General features: G+C 38.1%; 2 protein-coding genes across 2 annotated transcripts in view; both read left to right on the top strand.

Annotated features, from left to right (window-relative positions):
* CARNMT1 (carnosine N-methyltransferase 1) overlaps positions 1-12,240 on the top strand; it is a 43,536-nt gene extending 31,296 nt beyond the window's left edge. The window contains exons 7-8 of the mRNA XM_019650683.1: positions 8,546-8,649; positions 9,549-12,240. Coding sequence (XP_019506228.1) covers positions 8,546-8,649; positions 9,549-9,650 — 206 coding nt within the window. The 3' untranslated portion in view covers positions 9,651-12,240. The remainder of the gene's footprint in view (positions 1-8,545; positions 8,650-9,548) is intronic.
* A 7,422-nt stretch (positions 12,241-19,662) lies between these two features.
* Positions 19,663-26,019, top strand: CUNH9orf40 (chromosome unknown C9orf40 homolog). The gene is made up of 2 exons (XM_019650666.1): positions 19,663-20,420; positions 24,405-26,019. Exons 1-2 carry the CDS (start codon positions 19,995-19,997, stop codon positions 24,561-24,563), a joined length of 585 nt encoding a protein of 194 aa, XP_019506211.1. The 5' UTR covers positions 19,663-19,994; the 3' UTR covers positions 24,564-26,019.
* The last annotated feature ends 381 nt before the right edge of the window (positions 26,020-26,400 follow it).

Genomic DNA, 26,400 nt, shown 5'->3' on the forward strand with positions numbered 1-26,400 from the left:
CTCTGGCGTCCCAAGCCAGTTCTTAACCATCGCGCTACTCGGCCGGCCCCAGGGCTATTTTTAATGATTTGACTTCACCAGAGCTTTTACCAGTAGGACGAAACCTACAGGTAGTAAGTAGTAGGCCTTTTCAGAACATCTTTTTAGAACTCCATAAGATAGATGAGAGCAGCTAGCTGTAAAATGTAATCACAATATGAAACGTTATCTCAAACCTTGGGTCTTCTTTAAAAGAAAAGTATTTCTTTTCCTAAGGAATGAATGAAAGATAACATTACCTACTGGGCATTTGCTCTCTGTGGGTTAGGCATTGTGTTAGCCACTTATAAATACCTTGTGTAATCTCAAAACAATCTTATGTTAAAATGGCATTATTGCTATTTTATAGTTGAAGAAACTGAATCTTGGGTTAAGTAGCTAGCAGAAGGGTCCTGGAGCTTACATATGGCAGAGTGAGGCTTACAGCCCAGGTCCAACCCCTGAAATGCCTAAGAGCTAGCTCTGCAGGCTTGCACTGGGTCAGTTGATACTTAGTATTAACTTGACTGTATTTATGTGATTAAAATTTTTGATCCCAGTATACTGGGTTATGGTAAGGTTTTATGTGTTTCTAAAACATTCAACTTAACTTTCATAGGAACAACTTTTCTCTTTGAACGTTTATTTTGTTGGTTCATTAATATTTTATTAAGTTATGTAATAATAATTATAACTACCTGGAACAAATAAAATTGGCCCTTGGTAAGCATACTGCTTGACAAGAAGAGGAGACATGTTGGGGCAAGGCCTGTGATCTGTCATGAGCATCAGAGGTAATGAGGCATGTTGGTTAATGGGAGACCAAATAGGAGGGCTTTTTACCACAGAATTTCTAAGATGAGTTTGAGAATTGAAATAATGGAGAAACATAGTTCTTAAAAATGGTTATTTGGAAGGTTAATCCCTTCCAAGTCAAATCCTATCTATGTGTAAGTTAAAGAATTTAACAAGTAAAATAATAATTATCTCAGAGCCAATTTTTCCATAAATATCAGTGTGTTCCAGGTATCTATGCAGTGTTTGTCTCTTATTATGCCCTGTACTCATCCCTTACTTTGTATTATTCTTACCCAATCCTATGGCTTCTTTTACTCTTTCAATTCCCAGTGTGACTTTCTGGTCCAAATATTTCTCATGCCCCCAACCACGATGTCCAAAGTGGGTGCACCACCCATACTTCCAAATCTGTGTGAAGAGATCTGGAAAAGCAGGAAACGATGCCCATTTGTCCCCCATGCCTTTTCTGTTCCATCTCAGATCCCCACAATCAGCAAACATTTAGAACTCCTACCCCTCTTCATACTCATCATCTGTGCCAGGTCAGTCTATAAGTTGTATCTCCTAGAGTTCCTTAAGAGACCTTGAATCTCTTTCTATCCCAGGTTTTCTCAGTTGTGGTGTTGTTGACATTTGGGGCTGGATCATTCTTCATTTGGGGGTGGGAAGGGCTGTCCTGTATACTGTAGGTTGGTTAGCAGCATCTCTGGCTTCTTCCTACTAGATTCCAGTAGTACTTTCCCAGCTGTGACAACTAAAAATGCCAGTTGAGAACTGTTGCTTTAACCCCATGCTAGTACCTTACTTAGTCCAGGTCCTCATCATTGCATGCCTGGGTTACCACAGTAGTTTCCTTAAGGGTACCCCTGCCCTCAAGTTATCTCTAACCCTCCATGCCCCTTTCGCTTCTCCTTACCAGCAGTGTTCTTCCCAACATGCAGATCTATTCCTGTCAGACTGCGGGCATAACAGACTAGCTTTCTTGGTAACCTAAACTCTTCAGGATGTGCACAGTGCCCTTGGTGGCCTTTCTCCTGTCTTGTGTCTTGGCTTCTTTTTTTTAATTAAGGTATAATTGGCATTATATTAGTTTCAGGTGTACAACATAATGACTCAATATTTGTATATATTGCAAAATGATCATCACAACATATTTAGTAAATATTCATGATTATACATAGTTATAAAATTTTTTTCTTGTGATGAGGACTTGTAAAAAGTTATTCTTTGTGGCTTTCGAGCAACAGCAATGTAAGATGGCAGTCACCACAGGCTCGGACAATTTATGAAAACCAAATATACAGAATGTGGACCTAAATACCCAGAAGCAACTTCCTTTATAAGATTTGTGACAAAATTAATATGAATGGAATTAATAGTTCTAATGGAGTGGTGGACCCAAGAGCCATATCAGTGCTAGCAAAATGGCAGAATTTATATAACATCAAAGCTGTCCTGCAAGAGCTTCAGCGCCTAATGATGTCTAAAGAGAATATCAACTTTCAAATATGCAATAGAGTATTAACTATAGTCATGGAATATTAACTGATGGTGTACATTATATCTCCATGGCTTACTCGTAGTTTGTGCTTTTTGACTCCCTTTACCCATTTAGCCCACCCCTACCTCTGGCAACCACCAGTCTGTTTTCTGTGTCTGTGAGCTTGGTTGTTTTTATTTTTTATTTGTTTGTTTGTTTTTGTTTTTTAAGATTCCGCATATAAGTGAGATCAAATGGTATTTGTCTTTCTCTTTCTGACTTGTTTCATTTAGCATATTGCTCACAAAGTCCATCCACATTGTCACAAGTCACAATTACATTCTCTTTTACAGCTAAATAATATTACATTGTATATACAGTACATACCACCACTTTTTTTTATCCATGAACACTTAGGTTGCTTCCATATGTCAGTTATTGTAAGTAATGCTGCAGTGAACATGGGCGTGCATATATCTTTCAGAGGTAGTATTTTTGTTTTCTTTGGATAAATATCCAGAAGTGGGATTGCTGGGTCATATGGTAGTTCAATTTTTAATTTTTTGAGGCAATTTCATACTGTTTTCTATAGTGGCTGCACCAATTTACATTCCCACCAACCGTGCACAAGGGTTCCCTTTTCTCCACATCCTTGCCAACACTTACCTCTTGTCTTGTTGGTGATAGCTGTTCTAATAGGTATGGGGTGATGTCTCATTGTGGTTTTGATATGCATTTCCCCAATGATTAGTGATGTTGAGCATCTTTTCCTGTATCAGCTTTATTTATTTATTTATTTTTACCATCCTTACCCTGACCTCAAGCGCCAGTCCTCTGACCTAAAAAGCCCTTTTTCTTTCCCTTCTATTTTCATTTGGTTCTTTCCTATGTGCTCTTTAACACTTAGCTCAGGCGATCCTTTCAGATTAAATATTCTGTATTCCTCTTTTACGTTCTCACAGAATCTGTCCGTAGCATTTAACACATTGTAGTGTTGTCACCCCTATATTTTTGTTTCACCTACTATTTTCTAAGCCTAATGAGGGCCGGAATCTAATGCTTCCTCCTCACCTGGAACAGAGCCTGACAACTAGTAGATATTTAGTAACTTATGTGTATAAATGCATGTATTGATTCACAATTTGAAAGAGGAAACAAAGAAATGTTAAGATGCCCCAGAAGATTGACTGGCTGCCAAGAGACATGATAAAGTGGCATTTATATTGGTAAATTCATAACATTCTCATGGTTTTTGACTGTAGTCATGTTGACCTGGAAAATTAACTTTATTTGTAAACTGAGAAAGCATCAGCACCTTGGGGATGATTTCATCACCCTAACCATGCTTACATAGACCAGGATGTCAATACATTCATATATAATGAGAAGTGTAATTGCCATCCATTCTGGAATACTAAAAAGTTACATTGGAAGTTAAGTTATAATGAAAATATTGCCCAGATTGTATGAAATCAGAATTGAGAATATTAGGGACTTATAAAATGCTTTAAGAGGGATTCGAGGTACTCTTTATTCTTCCCCAGGTTAGAGAAAACTAGTGAGCTTTTTAAGGGAACTGTTATGCACATGTCTTTTGGGAAAGGCTATGATTTAGAAAAATAAAGAAGAACGCCTGTGCATCCTGTTATTTCAGTTTTTCATGAGGATCAATACCCCTTAAATGCATTTATGTATAATTTATTTTTAAAAGTGGGAGTGTGGGGTGTGTATGTGCACTGATACATTTATAGTTGGGCAGTGGAGGGCCGGGAATTAGCAAAGTGAATCTAACTTCATCTGGGAGAAGAAACAGGTTAAAGTACTAAAGGAGATCTTTGCAAGGTATAATAAGAGATGGATTTTATCAGATTTTTAAAGCATTATAAAGCTACAGAATTTTTTAAAATATGAGAGATTTCCTATAGAGGATGGATGGTCGAATACATATATTATCTCCTCATTGAGATCTTATTCCAGTGGTAGTCAAAATATAAAAAGGTAGGAAACACATGGACAAAGAATGGCAGGGATGTCATCAGGGAACAAAAGAATATAATAATTTTTTAAAAGATGAGGTAACAGGATAAGTTTTATAAAGAAACCAATGTGAACAAAGCCAGTCAACCTGGAATAACTCTGGAAAATTGGCACTGTATGGAAAAATAGAAGTTGAAAATTTACATATGGAGAACAGTTGACCCCTGTATAACCAAGTAATCAAGTAATCAAGATGCCTACCTTATGCCCATTTCCAGTCCATGCTCAGGCAGGAGACCAGAAGTTGAATTCACTGGAAACAGTGAATGGGAAAGGAGCAGAGTTTGTGAAAATATGGTCTAGTAGAGAGAGAGAATGAATTGTAGGACAGAACAGAAGGGGATTACCACATTTCCCCATGTATAAGATGCTCCCATGTATAAGAAGCACCTTAATTTTGGGGCCTGAAATTTGAAAAAAAATGTATTACATAAAGTTATTGAACTCAAGTTTTATTCATCATAAAATTCATACAACTCATCACTGTCAAAACTCCCAACCACTAGCTTGTCCTTATCTGTGTCTGATGACGAATCACTGTCTTCATATGTTGGCTTGTCCTCAGTTCCATCTATGGCATTTGAAATGCCACACTTCTTAAATGACTTGACAACGACCTACAACCACTGTATAAGACGCACCCAGTTTTTAGATCCCAAATTTTTCGAAAAAGGGTGCGTCTTATACATGGGGAGATACGGTAATTAAAAGTCTTCTTTGGAAAATCATCACACGGTGACCACAAAGCCCACCCACTCCCAGCCCCACCACCTCCCTACCCTGCCTATAAAACTTTTTGCTGTGGTTTCAGTGCCAGCCCTCTGTTTTGCACAGATGCAAACTATGTTTTTTATCTTTAAATATGCATGTTCATATGGCTACATGAGCTTTCTTTTAGTTAATAATTATATGGTATATCTTTTTCTATCAAATCCTTTCTGTATCTTTATGTTTTCTACAGGTCTCTTATATACAGCATATGGTTAACTTTTGTTTTATTATCCAGTTTAACAATCTCTGTCTCTTAACTGGAACCTTTAGGACCTTAAGGGTATATAAATGGTTTAAATCAACTTGTCCCGGATTTGGTAAATGGGACCCCCTTCAAGCTGTCCCCTGTGTTTTTTTGAAATGTCCCTGACAGTGTGCGAGCAGCTCCTTTCTGGCATAACCAGGCATTCCAAGCCATCTTGTCCTTTCTCTGCCTAGACCTGAGGTGAGCCTCTTTCCCCAGGGATTCCTGGTTCCTTTTAGTGGGCAGTGGTATGTAGAAATGAAACTCTGGATTCTACCACTGTGATAGGATTGCTTCTAGGCCTTGTCAGCAGTTAGGGGTAAAACTATATGTTTGTGTCTGTCTATGTCTGTAAAGGTCACAAGTTCTTACTGTTACCTTTAGCTCCAAAGCGATGCTAAGTAGAGTACAGGGTTGGCAGATAGCTTTCACACATGGAAGAGATCATTCCAATGGATTCTGGCTTCTGATTTGGCTGTTGGCAATTCAGCTGTCTGAACTGTTGGTTCTTTAGAGATAATCAGCTTTGTTTTATAAGATTTTTTTCTTTGTAGTTTTTCAGATTCAATGTTTGATTCAAAAATTCAATGTGAATTTTTCTTTTTTAAACTTGTGTACAGTTTGTTGGTCTACCTGAATCTGTAATTGACTTTCATCAATTTTCAAAAATTCTCAGCTTAAAAGGTCCCCACTTGCCAATGTGAGACAAGGTTAGAATCAAAATTAGTAAGTTATTGTTTCTTCATATACCTCCTCTGCCTCATTCTTCTTCTCTCCTTCTGGAAATGCAGTCAAATATATTTTAATTTTTCTTATTCTAGCTTCCATATATATCTTAACCACTTCTCTTTACTTGCTATCTTTTCATCTCTGTGCTGCATTCTAGATTAATTTATTCTGAACTGTCTTCCCAAATTCTCACAAATTCTCTCTGTAACGATGTCTAACGTCTTTATAACCGCTTAAGTTTTAATTTGGGTTGTATATTTTATTTTTATTTGTTTTTATTTTGGACAGCTATGTCATTTAAAACTTTTCTATTCTCTGCATATATTTTCAAGATAGTCCTTTATGTCTTTGAAAATGCTGAATATATTGTGTCTGATAATTCTAACATCTCAAGTTTTTGTAGGTCAATTTCTGCTTTCTCTTTTTTCTGCTGGTCTTGCTCATGGTCCTGTGTTTCCCTGGGCTGTTGACCTTAACTGTTAGTTTATCATTATATATTTGAAATTCATCCATTATTTTGTATGTATCAGCAGCTTGTTTCTTTTTAATGCTCAGTAATATTCTACTGTATGGATATACTACATTTTATTTATTCATTCACTGGTTGATGGACATTTGGGGGGTTCCCAAATGATTATAATTATGAATAAAGTTGCTGTAAACACTTGTATACAAATCTTTATGTGGCCACAAGTTTTCATTTCTCCTGGGTAAGTTACGTGTATGTTGTATGTAAAATTTTACAAGGAACTGCCAAGCTGTTATCCAAAATGACTACCATTGCATTCCCAGTGTTTGCTAAGGTGTTGAAGCAAGTACTCAACGTTGCAATTCTGAGTGAAACTGTTATATCTCTTTTGGAAAGCATTTTGGCAGTGTGAATCAAGTCAGTAAAAATGTTTATTCTCTTTGACTTAGAAATTCCACTTCAAACAATGTCTTTGTAAGGAAAAATCTGAAATATGCACAGAGATATTGAAGTACTATTTGTACTAGGAGACTGCGTGTTTAACTGTACATTCATTGTTATTCTGGGCATTATGGTGGACTCAAAAGAAATTTAAGACATATTCGTTAACTTATGTAGCTTGTAACTTAAAAAACTGATGATTACATGAAAAGGAATCAGTGAGACGTGCAATATTGCATTAAATGAGTTATAAAGTATACTATGTTAAGGAAATAAGCAATAGGGCTGGAAACTTGAATGGGTTATATTAAAACTTGATTTCATCAAGGTTTTGGAGCCTGGCTAAAGGTTGAGTTGGAGCTTTCTAGGTGAACATAACATGAGTAGAGGTAAAATATGGCCTGAGTATGTAACAGTCCATTGGGATGTTTTATGTAGATAGAATAAAACAATATTGTTGGAGGCTTTTAAAATAATGGAGCAAGAACAGCATATACTTTAGAACTGGAAAGACTGCTGTGAGACTTCACATTTTTATAAAAAGGCTTCATAGGCTTCGGGGTGGCCTAGGACACAGCAGGTGCTCAGTAAATGGTGGCTACTGTCATTTTTATTAGTACTAAAACTAACAAGAATTAAGCTTGATAGAGTAGTTAAGTAGATAGAGAATTAAGCTTGATAGGGAAGTGTTATATTCTGAAAAAAGCACTAACATATAAATCACATTTATGGTCATTTTTTTTCTAGTGGTGTACGTCTGTAGAATAAAAAATAGAGGAGACGAATAAAAATTTTGTAACCCAAAGTATGTTCCACAGAGTGGTGGGTCTTTTGGGAGCAGACTTTGTCCTGTTTATTACGTTTATCTTCTGTAATTAGCACATTGTATGAGGAGTGGGGATGGGGTGGTGGTGGGGAGTTGGTCATGGGTTTATAATTAATACCCAGTAGAAGGTGAAGAGAAGATTGTCTAGATTAGTCCTAACATATAACTGTGGAATGATAACGTTGCCTGGATGAAGCTGATGGATTGGAAAAAATGTGAAACATTAAAAGACTGGAAAATCTGGTTTGAGTCAGATGATATTGGGTTGCCGGAAAAGTCATGACGTATTTTTTCTGTTTTTCATTGCAAAAATGTGTCATGACTTTTCCGACAACCCAGTAGTTTCTTGGATATATGGAATGAGAGAATAGAAAAGGGGAAAATGTCATTTTAAAAAGTTATAGCTATATCATTTACTTGATGTCTTCTATATGCCAGGTGTATTGCATATTATCTCACATTGAAGTCTTGTTACAGATGGGGCAGAATTAGTGACTTGCCAGTAGGAACACATTAAGTTAGAGCTAGGATATGAGCTCTAACTTAATGAGGCCAAGGTTTCATTCAGGGGTCTGAATACCTGTCCTGGACAAATGTAAATGTTGTTTATTTCTCCTTTCTATGTTTGTTCATCTACTACCTGACTTATTATTCAACTTGGACTTATTATTCAGCACAGCTACTAGTGCATGTTTATATTCAAATAATTCATTCACAATATCTAAACCGTAGGTCCTCTGCTGTACCACTTTGAAAATTTGGCAAATGAACTTTCCATAGAATTGAGCTATGAGGATCTAAAAAACGTTGTTCTCCAGTATGGATTCCAGCTAGAGGTAAGGATGGAATGAAGTATTGCCAAAGCCTAACTTCCAAAGCACTTAAACAACAATGGTAATATTACAGCATTTATTGGCTTCACCTCTAACCTCTCTGTTATCTCATCCATAAAGTGAAAATAATAGTTTTTATAATTTTAAGTATTTGGGATAATGTATATGTAAGTGGAAAAACTATATCACTGGTAATAGCTGACCATTACCATAATTTTGGCCTTTGTAGACTGATAGATACCAAGGAGACTGGGCTCTGGGGAAATAGATGGAGGTGGGAGGGCAGGTGCGAGAGGGATATTGTTCACTATATGTGCTTTTTTATTACGTTCATTGTTATAAGGTTTTATGATACTTGGACTATTGTGTTTTAGTTGTATGCTTATTTAGAAACATTCCATTCATTTAAAAAATAAACAGCAGATTAATCCTTAAAGATAAAGAGAAGTAATATGTTATAGTATCTTAGAGCTCAAGCTCTGTAGTTAGACTGCCTGAGTGTGAACCCCAGTTCTACCATTTATTAGAGGTGTGACCTTGAGCAACCTGTTCCTTGTAAGGTGGGATTATTTATTTATTTATTTATTTATTTATTATTTATTTATTTTTTAAGCTGAGCCATCCTGCCACCTGTTGGCAGCTCATCAGCTGCTCAGCTTGGGCCGGGACTCGAACCGCTGTTGCTCAGAGCTCAAACTCTTGAGTGAGCTCTTAACCAACTGAGCCACTCGGCCGGCCCCAAGGTGGGATTATTAATAGTACCAATATTATGGGGGTACTTATATATGATAAATCAATTAATATCCAGAATATGTGTAAAATAGCACCTGCCACTTATAAGTGCCCAGTATTTCTTAGTGTCATCATCATGGTTATCATCATCATCATTGTTTGCATTGCAGGTGGAAAAAGAATCTGTCTTGTCAACATATACTGTGAATGATCTCTCCATGATGAAATACTACTATGAATGTGTCTTGTTTGTGGTGCGTAAACCACAGTAAGGTTCTCAAGTGATATCACCAAGAAAAAAGTTTATGAGAGCAAATCCTGAAATAAACAACTCAAAATTAACTATCACAATGACAGGACACAACCTCAAATCAGTGGTGCCTTTTTATTCCTAACAAAATTTAGAAATAGCATCTATTTTCTTAATATGTCTAATGCTTTTTCAGAAATAAACTATGCCATGCATATTTGTACTACACAAGTAACAATGGAGGAAGTGTCTTCAAGTATACTTTTTTCTTGAAGCCCAGATTGTCTTTCAGTAGGAAAAACTTTATCTCCAGTGTCTTCTTGAAGCTGTCCGTTCCAAGCCTGCCATCCTAATGACTAATAGTATTGAAGTCCATAATAATCTCCTTTTTTGTTTTGTATGCATTGCACACTATTTTTAGAAGGGTCTAAGGATCTTCTGTCATTCAACATTTGGAATTGAGACTTTCATTCACTTTGGATCTAAGCAATCTATACATGAAATATGTGTCTATTCTTTTATTATTCAATTTTTTTGTCTAGCTCAGCTGAATTTAGAGAAACATCAAAACTTTTTGTTTTTATGAAGTGCTAAATTTCATAGGGTCACAGGTCGACCAGTAAAAATGCATTCAAGTAACCAAGAAATTAGTCTCTTGACCACACTAAACTCAACATTTTTTGACAGCATATTCATCATGGATCACTCTGAAATGTGTGAAGATCTCAACATTCTAAGTGAGGCACAAAAGCCTCTGTTAAAGGTATGGTAGGACACTGGGGAAATAAGAATAAAATCTGCCCATTAGAAATGTATGATTTCAAATGATAAATGAATACCGAGTCAGCGAGATGTTTGCAATAATGTCTTTTCTTCAGATTACCTGGATTATCGCTTCTCAGCCTTTTGGCTAAAATCAAGTGTAGATTACCTGGATTATAAAAGCCAGAATTTTTTTTTGTTGTGTTAAAACAATTATATACTAGTAAAAACTGTCATGAAGGTATTAATGTAGGGAAATTTAGAATATGGAATTCAGGGATAAATCACTGCCTGTGGTCTGTGTGTTCAATATTGTAAGCAGCAGCCATTAATATAATTTCAGATTAACATCAATTTTGTTCCCTGATACCTGGGGCTAAAACAGAATATGCTGCTTTGAATTTCTACCTCTAGCAGATCTTTATTGGAGGGAGATTTCCTTTGTATTTTTTTATGTTTATCATTCTGTTTCCAGTACCTGGGAAAATTGAGGTGACAAATTTAATGTTTTAACCTTTTCTTGGAGAAAAGGAAGTACTCTTTGAATATTTTTACAGATGATTGTGATGGCATTAAATGACCTCTGTGGCAATTTGGATTAGATAGACTAATCTCAATAATGTGCTGGTAGCAGAAATATCATGGTTTAATAGGAAAACATATTTGTAAATCTTTAAACCTTTATGGTCAGGTAGGTTGGGGAATCACTACAGGATTCGGCATCTTACAAGTAGGAGCCTTTCTGCATACAGTAAGGAAACTCTTGTGGTCTTTACGCCCATTCTGCAGTAAAGGATTCCATGAAGATAATTTGACTTGTCAATTTATGGAAGGAACCCTGTAACCTGTTGAGTTTCTTTTTTTTTTTTTTAACTATTTCTCTTTTTGTGTGTCCCTCAACACTTGGCAGATGATCATTTAGTGGGAATTCACATTATGTACCACATTAATGAACTTGAAATAAATTGCCAGGGGTGGGGAAAATCTTAACCGGAACCTAGGTATTTAAAATGTCTATTGAAAGGAAAAGAAAGCATATTGTTTTTGAGTAATTTACAAAGGCTTTTTATTCACTGACTAGTATTCACTTTTTTACAACTTGTATCAAAACAAATTATCTTGTTTTTTCTCAGGCAAAAACAAGTTGACACTGATGGATTGGCTTTATTCCTAAAAATTTCTGCTATCGGGTTTTATTCTTTAATAAAACTTATATTTCTAAATTATAGCTTACATTTTAGTAAATTTTGAAATCAGTTATTTGTTTTTAATTTCTCCCTCATATTATGAATACTTTTTAAAATGTTCTACTTAAATTTGCATTGCTTTTTTCCTCATAGCTTTTGCAGTTAATATATTCTAAACTTGAAAATTATGGTATTAATCAATAATAGAAGTGTCACTGGAGGATTTAATTTTGTATTTCTTATGTGTAGTCCTAATTAAGGGTGTAAGCCTTAAAGTTTTTTACTTTTTTCTTAAATTAGCTGTACACACAAATGTTTTCAATCATTTTAATAAAGTGAAAGGAGATAGGTCATTGTGCTTGCTGAGTATTCTGGGGGTTTTTTTCCTCCATAATCTGAAGTGGTGCAGGTTAGAGTATGTTAATCAAGTTAGCAAAGGTGGAATATGTAAAAAATAAAGAGAAGCTGTTTAAATCACAGTATAAAATTATGAAATTTGGGAACTGTAAAGTGTACTGTATTTATATGTAATTCTCATTCTAAAAGTTGCCACAAAGGTTAAACTGGAAGCTTCATGTATGCATGAAATTTCCTGTATTTTTAATGTGTATGATGAACTTGATTTTTCTTAAATATTAAAGTCTGCCAATTGCTACGAAACAATATTTGCTTGGTTGTTTCCATCTAAATTAGTGATAATCACAGACATGGGGATTTTGATTAATTGAGCACATATACTAAGAACTATAAAGGAGACCAGTAGAAGAAAGTTCTAGGACCAGCCATTAGTAGAACGAGCACTGGACTTGGCACTTAGATACTCTGGGTTTCTTTTCCTAAACTACTGTTTGTGATATTGAGCAGGGTGCTCTGAATTTGTTTCCTCATCTGTAAGAGAGGATTGATACCACCTATTTCAAAGGGTTTTCATGAGGTCATAAGTTATATGTAAGATATTATATGTGAGTATATGAAAGCACATGGTAGACAAATGTAATTTCAATCTGTGTTGACTGCTGTATTGTGATAGAAAAACATGAAGATAGATAACAGGCCATTAGTTTTACTAATGTCATCATGACCCTTTGAAAAAAATTTTGACATGTTATAGGTATAGATTCCAAAAGTTTGGTGGGAATTATAAAGAAATATAATAATAGGTAATGGGAGAGAGGACACAAGAATTTAATGGAGGGCTACTCTCACTTTACAAACATGCTAGTATGTCTCTTACATGTGTTTGATGATTTCTCTTCAGTGGCTATTTAGAAGTAGAATCATTTAGTCAATGTGTATGTGAAGTTTCAGTCAAGTTGCCTTTCAAAAAGACTATTAATTTTCATGTCATCAACAGTCCTTGAGAATGACTGCATCCATTCATTCCCTGTCCAATACTGGAAATTGCTAATCTTTTCATTTTTGTCTATATGATAGGAAGAAGTGATATCTAATTTTAATATTCATTTCTTTAACCTTCAGGGAAGTTGAGCAATTTGTAGAAGTTTAATAGCCAAAGAGAGGTGTCCTTAATCTACCAGTTTGTCAGCTTTCACCTGGCAGACCACATAGGCCATTGGCAATAACCCAAAAGTTAGTAAAAATGTAGTGAGGTTCATCAAGGGGAGGATTGACCACTCATGAGGATTAATTTGAGTTCTGTCCACTGAGAGGAGTGGCCACATCTGCTTTTGGTTTTACATAGCTGGCACTGAGGCTGAACTGTGGCAGAAACCCATTGGACCCCTTAGGTTTCAACTTAGCCAATCTGTGATCTAGGCCAGGAGTGTAGGGGAGTGTGTGTGAGTCAAGAGCCCCATTGAGCCAGCAATTTTGCTTTAGGGGCAAAAAGTTTACCCCCAAAGGAATTAGCTGCCACTTTTTCATAGCACCAAAGAGCTGTTAGGGCCAGGCCAACTATACTCTTAAATATGCTATTTCTGTTTGACTTGCAAGGCTTGTTGGCTCCTTTTCACCTTGTTAGGCATCAAGTACAAGTTGATCCATCCCCCAATGGGGATGTCAAACCAGAGTCACAAAGCCTCCATGAGTCAAGCGTTCAGTTTCAACAAAAACTTACTGGCAGGTTAATAGCTGCCTTCTTTTGTACAAAGGTGTATTTGGTGACAGTGTCAGGCAGTTGGTGCTATAGTAGTACCTGGCCATGGCCTCTCTGTATTTTGGCGGCCATTAAGTCTTTGAAGCTATAGCTTCTCTTTCTCCTTTTGGGGTCTATATTATTTCTGCTGGGCCACCCAGGAGGGGACAGTCCATGAAGTAGTCCTTGAATGTGACACTCATGGGAAGAAGTGCAGCCATATTATCAATTCCATTATACATACATTAATTTATAATTTCTGAAGTGTGGTGCTTTAAAAATACATCCACAAATTCTTTGATACTCCTCCTGCTGGAACAGCCTAATGCCCCTCCCTTATGAAGCACAGGTGGTAGTGACTCCTTTCTAATGAATAGACTGTGATGAAAATGTGTGATTTCTGAGGTTAGGTCATAAAGACTTTGTAGCTTCTATTTTTCTCTTAGATCATTTACACTAGGGGAAGCCAGATGATATGTCATGAGGTCATTTAAATAGCCCTGTGGTGAATCCCACATGATGAACTGAGGCCTCCCAACAATCATAAGCATTGAATGAGCTTGGAAGTGGATCCTCCAGCCCCAGTCAAGCCTTCAGATGATTGCAGCTGCAGCCAACATCTTGACTGCAACCACATGAGCAACTCTGAACCACCCAGCTAAGCTGATGTTGAATTCCTCATCCACACACTCTGAGAAAATGTTTGTTATTTTAAACGACTAAGTTTGGGGGTAATTTGTTACACAGCACTCTTCGTTTGTGTGCATCCAAGTTTCCATCTGGTATCATTCTTGTACCTGAAGCACTTTCTGTAACATTTCTTGTATCATGGACTCTGGCAATGGACTCTCTCAGCTTTTGTTTGTCTGAAAAGTCTTTTTTATTTCACCTTTATTTTGAAAGATTTATTCACTCAGTACAGAATTCTGGGTTGACTTTATTTCTTTAAAGATATCATTCCATTGTTTTGATGAGTACTCTGCTGAAATTCTTATCTTTATCCCTGTGAGTGTGTTTCTTTTTTCTCTGCTGCTTTTAATATTTCCTCTTTAATTTTCAGTAGTTTCACCATGATGTGTCCGGGAGTGTGTGTTTTATTTGTTTTTGGAATTTATCTTGTTGGTTGGATCTATGGTTTGATAGATTTTTGCTATTTCTAAAATGTTCTTTACCACCTCTCAGAGAGGGACACACTTAGAGTGCTAAAGATGCCCACAAGCACTGGATTATGTTACTGGAGAAGATCCTTGAGTTTAGGAAACCTTAATCTTTTATAATTTGCAGTCAGTGTGCCTGACTTTTTGCCCTAGTAGAAGATACACAGGATAATAAACAAACCTGCTCTTAACTCCAGAGGGAGACACTGGCTCTGTCTTACAAGACTGTTCACTGTACACATACCCTTGAAAAGATTATATGGAAAAAAGGTAGCCAGTGTCTCTGCTTGCAAGATATGCTGAAATGCAAAGATCCAAGGAAAATTATCTTCCAACACAGGATAACAGAAGCCAGAAATTCTATGTGTTGGCCTGTAGTAGGGAAACTTGTAACCCACACACGACACCAGTGACATTAACATACCGTATTTTGCCATGTATAATGCACACTTTGCCCAAATTTGTGAGGGAAAAATAAGGATGTGCATTATACACGGGTAGTACTAATTCCATATCTATATAAATGTTTTCAATTATTTATGCTTATGAATTTAAAGTGTAACTCTAGAAATCAATGACAATATCCATATGCAAAATAATACCCTGGAGTACAATAATCGGTTTTGTTGAACTTATAACAAACTTGCATCGACAAAGAGTTTTTGGCCTTTTATGATGCGTAAATATTGCAGATTTGTTACCGGTACATAAAATTTCTTGGACCTTGTGTGTGTTCTTGTGTTTTTGTAATTATTTGTTACATAAAATTTCTTGTACCATAATGTTTTTAAAAATGCCAAAATTCCTTTATAATACAAAAACAAGTAACTAAATGTAAACAAACAAAAATTTGAATTAAAAAATTAAAATGAAAGATTTTTTTCCCTGAATGTTTGGGCAAAAAAATGTGGGTGCGCATTATACAAGGCAAAATACAGTAATCTGAAGTATTTGAAGTAGTCCAAAATTGTGAGCCATATGCCCTCCACCCATATTCCTCAGTTGCCCACCCTATTGACTATTGATAACAGTATCCTCCCAGGAACATCTGTGCAATATCAAAAAACCATGTGCATACACACGTATATTTTATATATATCCTCTGCTTTTTAATATATTTGTGGCCTATATTATTGTGCAACTTTTTTTACTTTTGCTGATCTACATACACATAAATTTACTTCATTTAACAAATTTGCACATTTCATTTAACACACAACCATTTGCTATTCAGCATTATATTACAATAAATAGTCCTATACCTCTTTGTTTCCATTTTCAGTACTATATCTGGAATATTTTTAAAAGTTGAAATGCCGACTCTGTTTTGAGGCTTCAGGGGGAAAAAAAAAAAAGGTAAAAATGATGAATTTGTGTGCATTTTTAAAATATCACAGATGGTGCCAGAAGACTTTCTTAAAAGGTTATACTTGAGCCACAGGGATATGAAAGACAGTTTTGGGAATATAATTAATGTTGTAAATATTTTGTAGGGTGTCAGTCACGTCTTGTTAGGGAGACCACTTCATTTATGGGTTAGAGGCTTGATCATTGCACTGTACACCTGAAGCTGATGTATAATATTGTATGTCAACTATAATTGAATATATATATATATATATATATATANGTGGAGTATAGTGTGGGAGTGGAGTCAAGGGAATTGCAATAGATATGTATGATATGGGGGGTAAGTGGGGCAGCAGATTGGGGGATGGGGGTTGTCACTTTGAGGGGTAAAACGTGTAACTATTGCACTGTGTTGTACAGCTGAAACTAATTTATTTCACACAAAAAGTACAAACTGGCAAATAAATAAAAGGTTATACTTTAAAACAAGAGCGTTTCTCCATATCTTCACCAATACAATCTATTATTAAACACTTTAATGACCAATCTATGTTGAAAATTGTACTAAAATCTTTTGAAAAATGCAATGTCTCTCTGTCTTTGGGGTGGGGGCACTTGACCATCACAGACAGCCTGAGCAAGGATGGAATAAAGTGGAGGAAGCTAGACCTGGCCAGTACACCAGGCTCACGATTTACTGTGTGGTCTTCACTTCTTTATCATTGCACAAATATTTATTGAGACCCTACATTGTGTCAGGCACCAGACTTGGTCTTGGGGATGCAGAAGTCAACAACACAGATAGTTTTCCCCCACCACAGATGTACAGAGCAGAGGGACAATATCAAACAAGTGATTACATAATTGTAAGAATTGTAACCATTATAAAGGACAGGTACAGGGCCGGCCAAGTGGCGCGATGGTTAAGAACTGGCTTGGGACGTCAGAGGGCCCCGGTTCGGATCCCACATATGAGGGCCAGTGACACTGCCCTCTACAGCTAGGATGCTGGACAACAGCTCAATCTGGAGCTGGGCTGCCGTGAGTCGCCGGCGACGGTGTAGGCTGCAGCCCCTGTGGCAGTGGGTTGCCATGGGCTACCATATGTAGCCAGCAGCCAGCATGAGTGGCCAGCAGCCGCAGTGAGCGGCCATCCAGAAGCTGGCGTTTGATCTGCCTTGCCCGGAAAGAGCACAATGATGGTGCCAACTTGGGCCAGTGAAGCAACATCCTCCACAACTAGACTGAAGACCAAAACGACAGCAACTTGTCTGTTTCCCTTCCCCAATTCCCCAGCGCTGTTCCCATCCCCCCAATTCCCCAATAAAAATCTTTAAAAAAAAACAAAAATTAATGGGACTGCCATAGAGAGCAAAAATACAAACTGGGTGAAGATATAATATTTACACCTATTACAAGAAAATTGCTTTCAAGAATATATATATATATACACACACACAGGGCCAGCTGAGTGGTGTGTTGGTTAAGAGTTGGTTTGGGAACGCCAGCTCTGAGCAGCAGGGCCCCTGTTCGGATCCCACATGAGGGCCAGTGACACTGCGCCCTCTACAGCTAAGATGGTGAACAACAGCTCCACCTGGAGTTGGGCTGCCCTGAGGCATCAGTGTAGGCTGCAGTGGGCTGCCATAAGCTACCGTGAGTGCCTGGCAGCCGGCATGAACTGCCGTGAGTGGCCATCCAATAGCCGGCGAGCGACTGCCTCACCCTGGAATAGCACAATGATAGCACCAACATGGGCCAGTGAAGGGATGTCCTCCGCAACTAGACTGAAGAACAAAAGGACAGCAACTTGTCTGTCCCCTTCCCCGATTCCCCAACGCTGTTCCCTCTCCCAATTCCCCAATAAAATCTTAAAAAATAATAATAATACCTGGAGTTGGAGAAAGCGAGTGCGGTGCCCGTGGGAGAAGCACTATGGACCTTTTCATGTTCTGGTACTAGCAATACTCTATATCTGAAGCTGAGTGTTGGGTATCTTACTATCATTCTTTTAACTACATGTTTTATACAACCTTTTGTATAGATGATAAATTTCACAATTTAGAAAAAAAAGTGTGGAGAGGACTACAAAGGAATGAAACCCTATGTTCTAAATTGCACTTTTATTATTTTGGGGCAGGATATTCTCCAAACCTTTCAAATAAAATTAAACTCTTTTATGTATAAGCTGTGTAACTGGTTTGAAAATCGCAAACTCTTCATCTACTTAAGACAGATGGAAGGGGCCGGCCAAGTGGCTCAGTTGGTTAAAAGAGCAAGCTCTGAGCAACAGGGTCACCGGTTTGATTCCCACATGGGCCAGTGAGCTGTGCCAGAGCTGAGCTGCCGACATGTGGCTGGATGGTGACTAGACTTGGAGCTGAGCTAGCTGCACTCTCCACAACTAAGACCGAAGGACAACAACTTGGCTTTCTCCTTCCCCAATTCCCCAATAAAAAAAATAAAAAATAAAAAAAAAGACAGATGGGTTATCAGTTTCAAACATGAGGGAATGGAAAGATCAAACAGAAAAGCTATTGCTTATTACCCTACTTGTTATATTTCTGTGCTTATTAAATAAGTAGTTGCCCTATCCTATCACAATCTTGAGGTGTAGGGGCGTGTGGTAATTAATATATAGGTAGGAGCTACCAGTTAGAGTACATTTATCTTTCTTGCACACATTTTCTCTAGATCATAGCAGTTTCTCCCTTTAAAGCATTTAAATATAATTTTCTTCCTCACATTTCTGTTCACTTGATTAGTCATCAATTATTAAAATATAAGTTACAATAGACAGCTGGTATCCCTTCCTCACTTTTGCTTCACATCACAATTTCGCTGTTAAGGTGTTGGAAACTCACTTTGATCACAGAATAAGCAGGGAACTCTGTGCGCTTCCCACGTAATTTAAGAGCCAAACAATTTTAGGTTTCAGTTGGAAAATAGCTGTGCTCCAGGCTTGGCTCTTAGATATTTTGGATGAGCTGCACATCTCTGCAACTTCATCAATGAATTTTTAAAGAGAAGATCGTCAAGGAATGGTACATGGTTCACTTTTAACAGCCGCCATTGCAAAACATACAATTCGTTGGGTTTTTGTTTGATTTTGTTTTTGCGTGTTGGTTTTAGCTACTTCCCTCAAACCCGACCCTCATCCGAGAGTCTGTCTCTAATAATCACAACGTAGTGCTAGAGCCTCTTAACGACTAGTTAAGTTTGCATAATCTTCTCTTTTAACCTCCTGGGGACATCCCCGTGGCCACTGCTTCGAGGAAGGGAATATTAACATATAGATATTAAAGATCTTAAATCTAAAGCGCTTTACCAAGCGCGGAACTTGCAACCCTCTCCCACCCTTGAGGAAACAAGGTCACGCCCTCCGTTGGGAACTCGACCAGGCCTTTAAGACACCCGCCGCGGTTTCCCCGCCTCCCCCTGGGATGCGCACTTCCGGCCGCGGGGACACTCGGGAGCGCGCTCCGCGAGCCTCCACCAACCAGCTGCTCCGCCTGGCCGGCGCGATTGTGCGAGCACACGTTTGTGCGCAGGTTCGAATATCCGCCGTTTCGCGCTTGCTCCCCAACGTCCAGCCGCACCTCCGCGGCTGCGAGGGCCGTGCGCGCGGGCTGTGGGGAACCCAGCTGCCCCGCCCCCCCCCAGAGCGCCCTTCCTCAGCTTCCTGTTGCCACCTCGCCCCAGCTGATCTTCCCCCTTCTTTGCGCGCTCCGCCCCCGCCCTCCGCCCTCCGCCTCCGCAGCTATCGGCGCTCGGTTTCCCGCGCCCGGCAGGCTCCGCGCGAGCCTCTGGGGCCCATGGCCAAGCGGCGTGCGGCCGAGCCGCTGACGTTCCACGTGCCTTGGAAGCGGCTCCTGCTTTGCGACTTTCCGGAGGAGCCGCCGCCACCGTTCTGGATCCCGCCGCCCGGGGTCTCTCATCCCGGGCAGCCCGTCGGCGTCCCGGAGCTGCCCCGAAAGCGCAGAATCGACTCGGGGGCTATGACTGAGCCTTCGGCTTCGCCGAGCAAGCGCCGCGATGGCGGGGACACCAGCGCTCCCGGCGGCGCGGAGCGTGAGGGCCGCGGCTTAGAGACCGGCGAGCCGCCGCTGCTGCAGCCTCCCGAGCAGCCCCACGGGCCGGGGGAGGAGCCGCGGGGCGCCCGGCCCCCTCGGGGCAGTGGCGACGAAGGGGCGGGGCGCGCAGAGTCCCCGCGTGGAGACTGGGGGCCCGCACAGCGCCAGGTAGGGGCTGGGGGTGGGCTGGGTGCTCCAGGGGCGGGTGGGGTCCACCCTTTCCCCAGACACTATGACCCCTGGGAGGGAGCAGACAGTCCCTCCCTAGACTCGTGTTCGTCGGACGACCCAAAAGGCGAAAAGCCGGGGTCCCCGCATCAGGAACGGACGCCGACGCCAAGGCAACACAGCGAGAGTCCCCGAGCCCACCTTTGACATTGTTTTGGGGCAGTCCCACGGGCAGAAAGTATTTCGCTGAAGTAGGGGAAACACCGTCGAGTGAGATACACGTGGCCTCGCAGCTTCGACGCTTGTTTTGTGAGGGTAGGATCGTGGGTCATGACAGACTGGCGTTGGGTGAAAACGTTGACTGAACCACAGACAGGTTCAGCTCAGAGACAACACAGGTTGAGAAAGGAGAAAGGTGTAGCGTGCCTTCCCTGGTTTAATGATGATTTTTGTAGTTTCGTGATAGGTTTCTTGCTAAAGAGATGGCACGCGTGGTAATTGGACGTCCTTTACGCATGGTGACCGCTCTTTTACAGAGTGGACGTGCTGTATACCTTAGGAAAAGGCGTTTTAACTCACAGTCATCCTATGAAAAAGGATCATTGTTGAAACTTAACTTGGCCCTATGGTAAATCATGTATGAGGGCCTCTGGGGAGGTCCTGCGCCTTGGGAAATGAGTCGGCCCCATCTCTGCACATCCGAAGATCTGATTTATCTAGATCTGTGCAGTTTCGATATGGCAGCCACGAGCCATGTGAGACCACTGAACACTTGAAATGTGACTAATCCAAATTAAGATGTACTGTAAATGTAAAAAACACTAGATTTCAAAGGTCTCAAATTTTGTATTGATTACATGTTGAAATAATTTGGAGGTAACAGGTTCAATAAAATAGACTAAAATTCATTTCACCTTTTTTTTTTTACTTTTTTAGTACAGCCACTAAAAATTTTAAATTATGTTTGTGGTTGGCATTATATATTTATTTGACAGTTTTGGTCTAGACTTAGGAATTCAAACTGTTTTTTGGCAGTTTTGTGTTGACTTAGTAGGAGCTTTGGGGATTGAAGAGCCAAATGTAGGGATAGAATTCACCAAACTCTTCAACCGCTGCACCAAGTATTTTTTGCAGAATTAATCAAATACCTTCTCCCACCAAAAAAAAAAAAATTGGGGTTCCGTTGCATGACTTGTTCTTGGTCAAAAACCCAGTAAGATAATGAGAATTTTATAGTTGGGAAAAAGATCTTTTCCTGTGGTTGTGAGAAATTATCCTTTAGACATAATAATCATGATGAGCATTTCTGGATGAAATTATAAATTGTAAATATTTCTACCTCCAACTTTCTTGGAATTTAGGAAGCATAAGCCTTATTGAGACTTTTTCAGATTGCGTTTTGGTGTTCAAAATCAGCTTACTTAAAACCGAATGATAGCACTTATGTTTTTGAAAATAGAATAAAGAATTAGAATTTCCAATTAAATCATGTCTGGTCTCAATATGCAAAACCTAAAAAAACAATGATAGTCATCCAGACATATTTGATATGGAGGTAAGTACTGTGTAGTTTGAAATTTTTCCTCTTAAGACCCCACCCATGAATAGGCTTGTCTTTCCTACCAGAATATACTGACTGCAGCATGCCACAAATTGATAAGAAGGAAACATGGAAATGACAAGTAGGCAAAGAAGAATGTTTTAATGGACTGACACAGATGCCTGATTAGCATCCCCTAGACACACCTGTGTCTTCTACAGTAGTAGAGAGGCAGCTCTCCTGTAGTCACTAGAAGCTCATGACAGGAAACAAGCTTGGCTCTAGGGGTTCCTTCTTCACCTGTACTAGTCCTCTGTTCTCTTTTCTTTTGGCAAAAGCCCAAGAACCTTCATGCTGTTTCTCTTTTGCAAACTTAAGAGACGTGTTCCCCAGCTTTTCTTCCTGTCTCCAAAGATGCAGATTTTTTTTTTAAGTTTTTACAGATAATTACCAAGGGAAAACGGGATAAAACATGGAGAAATTAAAAATCTTTTTCAGTTCATGCAGCAAATGTCTGTCGTTCCTGTTGTGCTCAGAATAAAGCTTAAGTCCCTGCCCTCACCCTTGGGATCTCATTTAGGAGACATTTTCTCAGATATACCTTTTCTATTTGAAGATGCAATGTAGGCAGAATAATGGTACTTCTTTTCTCTCCTAGAACCTCAGAATAGTTCTTGAGTTGTTTCACTTTTTTTTTTTACTAGAGAAATAAAGCCAGGTATTACATCATTAAATATTAATATTTTCTCATGTTAGTGCCATTTTATGCAGATTTATTGCTCTGTTGGTGCTCACCCTTACTGTTAGATATTTTTAATAGCAAGTAAGCAAAAATATTGTTTTCTGTTACTAGGAAGAAAGTGATTAATGATTCATAGGTTTGTGATATAATACCTGGCAATAATGAGCAGTAGAGTGCTGAACCTTAATTTGAGAGTCCTGTGTTTTACTGATTAGGAAATACTTAGGTCAAGATCTGAGTTAGTGGGTGGTGGAGTTAACATGCAGACCCAGGTCTGTCTGGTGGCAGAGATGGTGCTCTTAGCTACTAGGTGAAACATCATTAAAGGATCTTTTTTTGGTCCATGTTTATAAGTAGGTAATTTGAACACTAGATATTTTTTTCCAGTGGGCAAAGAAATAGACCCTTGTTTTTAACCCTATTTGCTTATTAAAATGAGATTTTTCTTGGTATCCTCTGAATTATTACATTTTTATCCCAGTGTTAAGAAATTTCAGAGAGACCCTTAATGCTCTACGCCTTAGAGTCTAAGGCACTGAATAAACTTCTTAGTGAGATTTCCTTACAGACCTGCTGTTAGTAAAGTAGCCACATGGCGGCTCTTGAGCATTGAAATATGGCTAGACTGAATAGTGCTGGAAGTATAAACTACCTGGCAGATTTTGAAAACTTAGACAAAAAGAATGTAAAATATCTCATTAATTTTTAAAATATTGACTGCATGTTGAAATGATAACAGTTTGGATATTTAGGTCAAATAAAATATTAAGTTTAGGTTTCCTTTTTTCACTGTAGTTACTAGAAAATTTTAAAGTATGTATGTGGCTCCGATTATATTTCTGTTGCATAATGCTGCTCTAGCAAGTATGAATCTAACATAAGGACACAACATAGAATAGATACAGATATATAGATATTCATCTGGGAAGGGTGTTAACCTTCAAAATAGTCACCTTGGGAGCCTGTATATGATTCCATTGGTGCTTCCTTTAGACACAGTATTTTGGGGATGCTTTTGAAATTCTGAGCCAATTTTGAACTTCATTGGAACATCAGCTTCATTTCATAGTTACTTGAAACAATTTTATCGTCATTCAAAATAAGCTGTGGAATATTTAAGGGGCTAGCACTCACTTGGGTTTATCAATTTTGATATATTGATTTAAAAGTCATGTCTTGTTCCAAATGGTATCTTAATAAAATGACCAGTTTAAGATTTTCTTGCTATTTACTATGTGTATATCCTACTACTTTTTAGTAGATTATTGAGATATTTTAGCCTATGTAAAGTCAATCCCTTAAAATACCAAACGTCAAGAAAAAGTCCAAAAATAAGTTTTAAGGTATGTGTGTATTTTTTTAATAAAAATGTTTTCCTCACTGATAGGTAAAACATTTTAAGACTGTTTTCAGACATTTCCTTTGGTTGAAAGTGGAAGAAAATTTCTCGGAAGAGATACTTTTGAAGGAAATTCTTTTAAATTTAAACTACTAAGAAGAAATACTTTCACAAATAGAAACATGCACAGATTTGATTGAGATCATTAAGTAGTTTGATTAGATAGAATTAAAAATCTATATTTGTTGAAGATACAAAGTAAAAGGCTGCAAAATCTTACGTGCGTTTGCTTTTAAAACAAAAATTTTATTTCCTGAAAAAACTTTCTAAACCATTGATGTACATTATTTTCCCCCCCTAAAGCTCAATGAAGAATTTTGGCAGTATAATACGTTCCAGTACTGGAGGAATCCTTTACCACCTATTGATCTGGCAGACATTGAAGGTATAAATGAAGACAACCTGACAGAAGCAAGGCTTCAGTGCAAGAATGAAGTGGTTGAGATTGACATGGAGTCCTGACAGAGGAGCTGAAGAAATGGATTTTTCTGAATTTGAGGAGACGTCTCTAAGTGAATTTATGTATTCTTAAGGAAAATAGTTATTTTCCATACTTAATGTGATTTCATTCCCAAACCTGAAAAATGAGGAAAAGCTGTTTAAAAGATAAATGCCTGTAGTCACTACTGAAAGTCCCAATAGGATTTGTCAAGGATATAGTGCAATTATAGGGGAAGTATTTTATGTATGCATTCTTAAAAATTGAATTAGATTCTAAATTTGAAGATCTAGATCATATAAAAGAATTCTGACAGTTTTAGAAATAGGTGGGAAACGTTCAAATATTCCTCTCTGCAACAAAAAGTTAATTGTGGTACATGAAGTGAATATTTTATTATTAATAAAATGCTTTGTAATACACATTGATTCTTAGTTGAACAAATAGCTGACTTAAACATCTATGCAAACTTAAAATGTGGGGGATTCTTTCTGAAAGCTGGTATTGTTGGAAAAGAACTTTCTAAATGTAAAGTGAGAATTTCAATTTGGGTAGCCTTTTGCATAACTTCCAATATTTGATGTTTGTTAAACTCTACTTTGGGCTATCAAAAATGGATAAAGAACAATGAGGAATGAATATATGCTTCCCTTCCCCCTTTCCCAGAATAAGAGGAAAGACGTTTATTGCATTTCTTTTTAAAATTTCTTGGTTTTGAATTGCCTCAAGGGCATGGTTTTTATTGCTTATTCCTTTAGACTTGTAGTTCTCAACACTGAAAACACTTCACACATCTTTGCCTGGGCCCCACTTTCATTTAATTGTTCTGATGTGGGCCCTGAGTACAGCTATTTTTTTTAAGCACCAATCCTCCTTCCTCTCCCCATCCCTCTAATGTGCAGACAGGTTTGAGAACCACTAGACTAATGGTAGTTTTTCCTGTTTAAAGGAGATAACTAATTTGATCTGAAGCAATGCCTCTTAATTAACTTTGTTTTTATTTTGCTCTGTTATGGCTTTGTTACAACTAAATTATTGTGTTACTATTTCATTGTTAAAGAAATAAAGTAAGCAGTTTGTGTTTGAGTTATATGACTATCAGTGATTAAGTTAATTAACTTTTATATTGTATCCACAATGTTGGCTTTGTAATTGAGTAATTTGTCCTTGTTTGTATGTTTTTTATTGTTTATGACATTAGATGCAAAATTCAGGAAGGATGATAAATGCCAATGAGAGTGGGGCAAAAATCGATGTTTTGTGTGCCCTGCAGGATTTAAATATGTGTTGACATTAATAAGAATATCTAGAAAAGAAGGCAAATTATATAGTATTCTGGTTAAGAGTTAAGGCTTTGGAGTCAGACATGTTTCAAAGTCTTGTACTGCCACTTTCTAACTGTAACATTAAGCAGGTTATTTTTCATCTCCAGATTGTTCACTTGTAAATTGAAAAATAATAAATAGTATCTACCTCAGAGAGACTGTTTATTAATATACTTCACCTGTATCAACAAGATGATACTTATATGCATCAAGAAAATTATTTTCCTTACTTAGGCCACTGCTGAATTTTCCATTATTTAGAACCAAGTTTAATCCATCAGATATAGACCTTTTCTGCCCTGCTTACCTGTATTTCTAGGGCCCATGACAATTTTGTAACTATCCCTTCCCCTTTTTTCACCCATCCACCCAAACTCCTCTGATCTGGCAACCCTCAAAATGTTCTATCTATAAATTTTTTTCTGTTTGTTTGATTATTTTGTTCTTTAGGTTCCATATACAAATGAAATCATATGGCATTTGTTTTTCTCTGTCTGACTTACTCCACTCAGCAAAATATCCTCCAGGTCCATCC

The sequence above is a fragment of the Hipposideros armiger genome, unplaced genomic scaffold (assembly GCF_001890085.2).
Source record: "Hipposideros armiger isolate ML-2016 unplaced genomic scaffold, ASM189008v1 scaffold_144, whole genome shotgun sequence".
Taxonomy (NCBI): domain Eukaryota; kingdom Metazoa; phylum Chordata; class Mammalia; order Chiroptera; family Hipposideridae; genus Hipposideros; species Hipposideros armiger.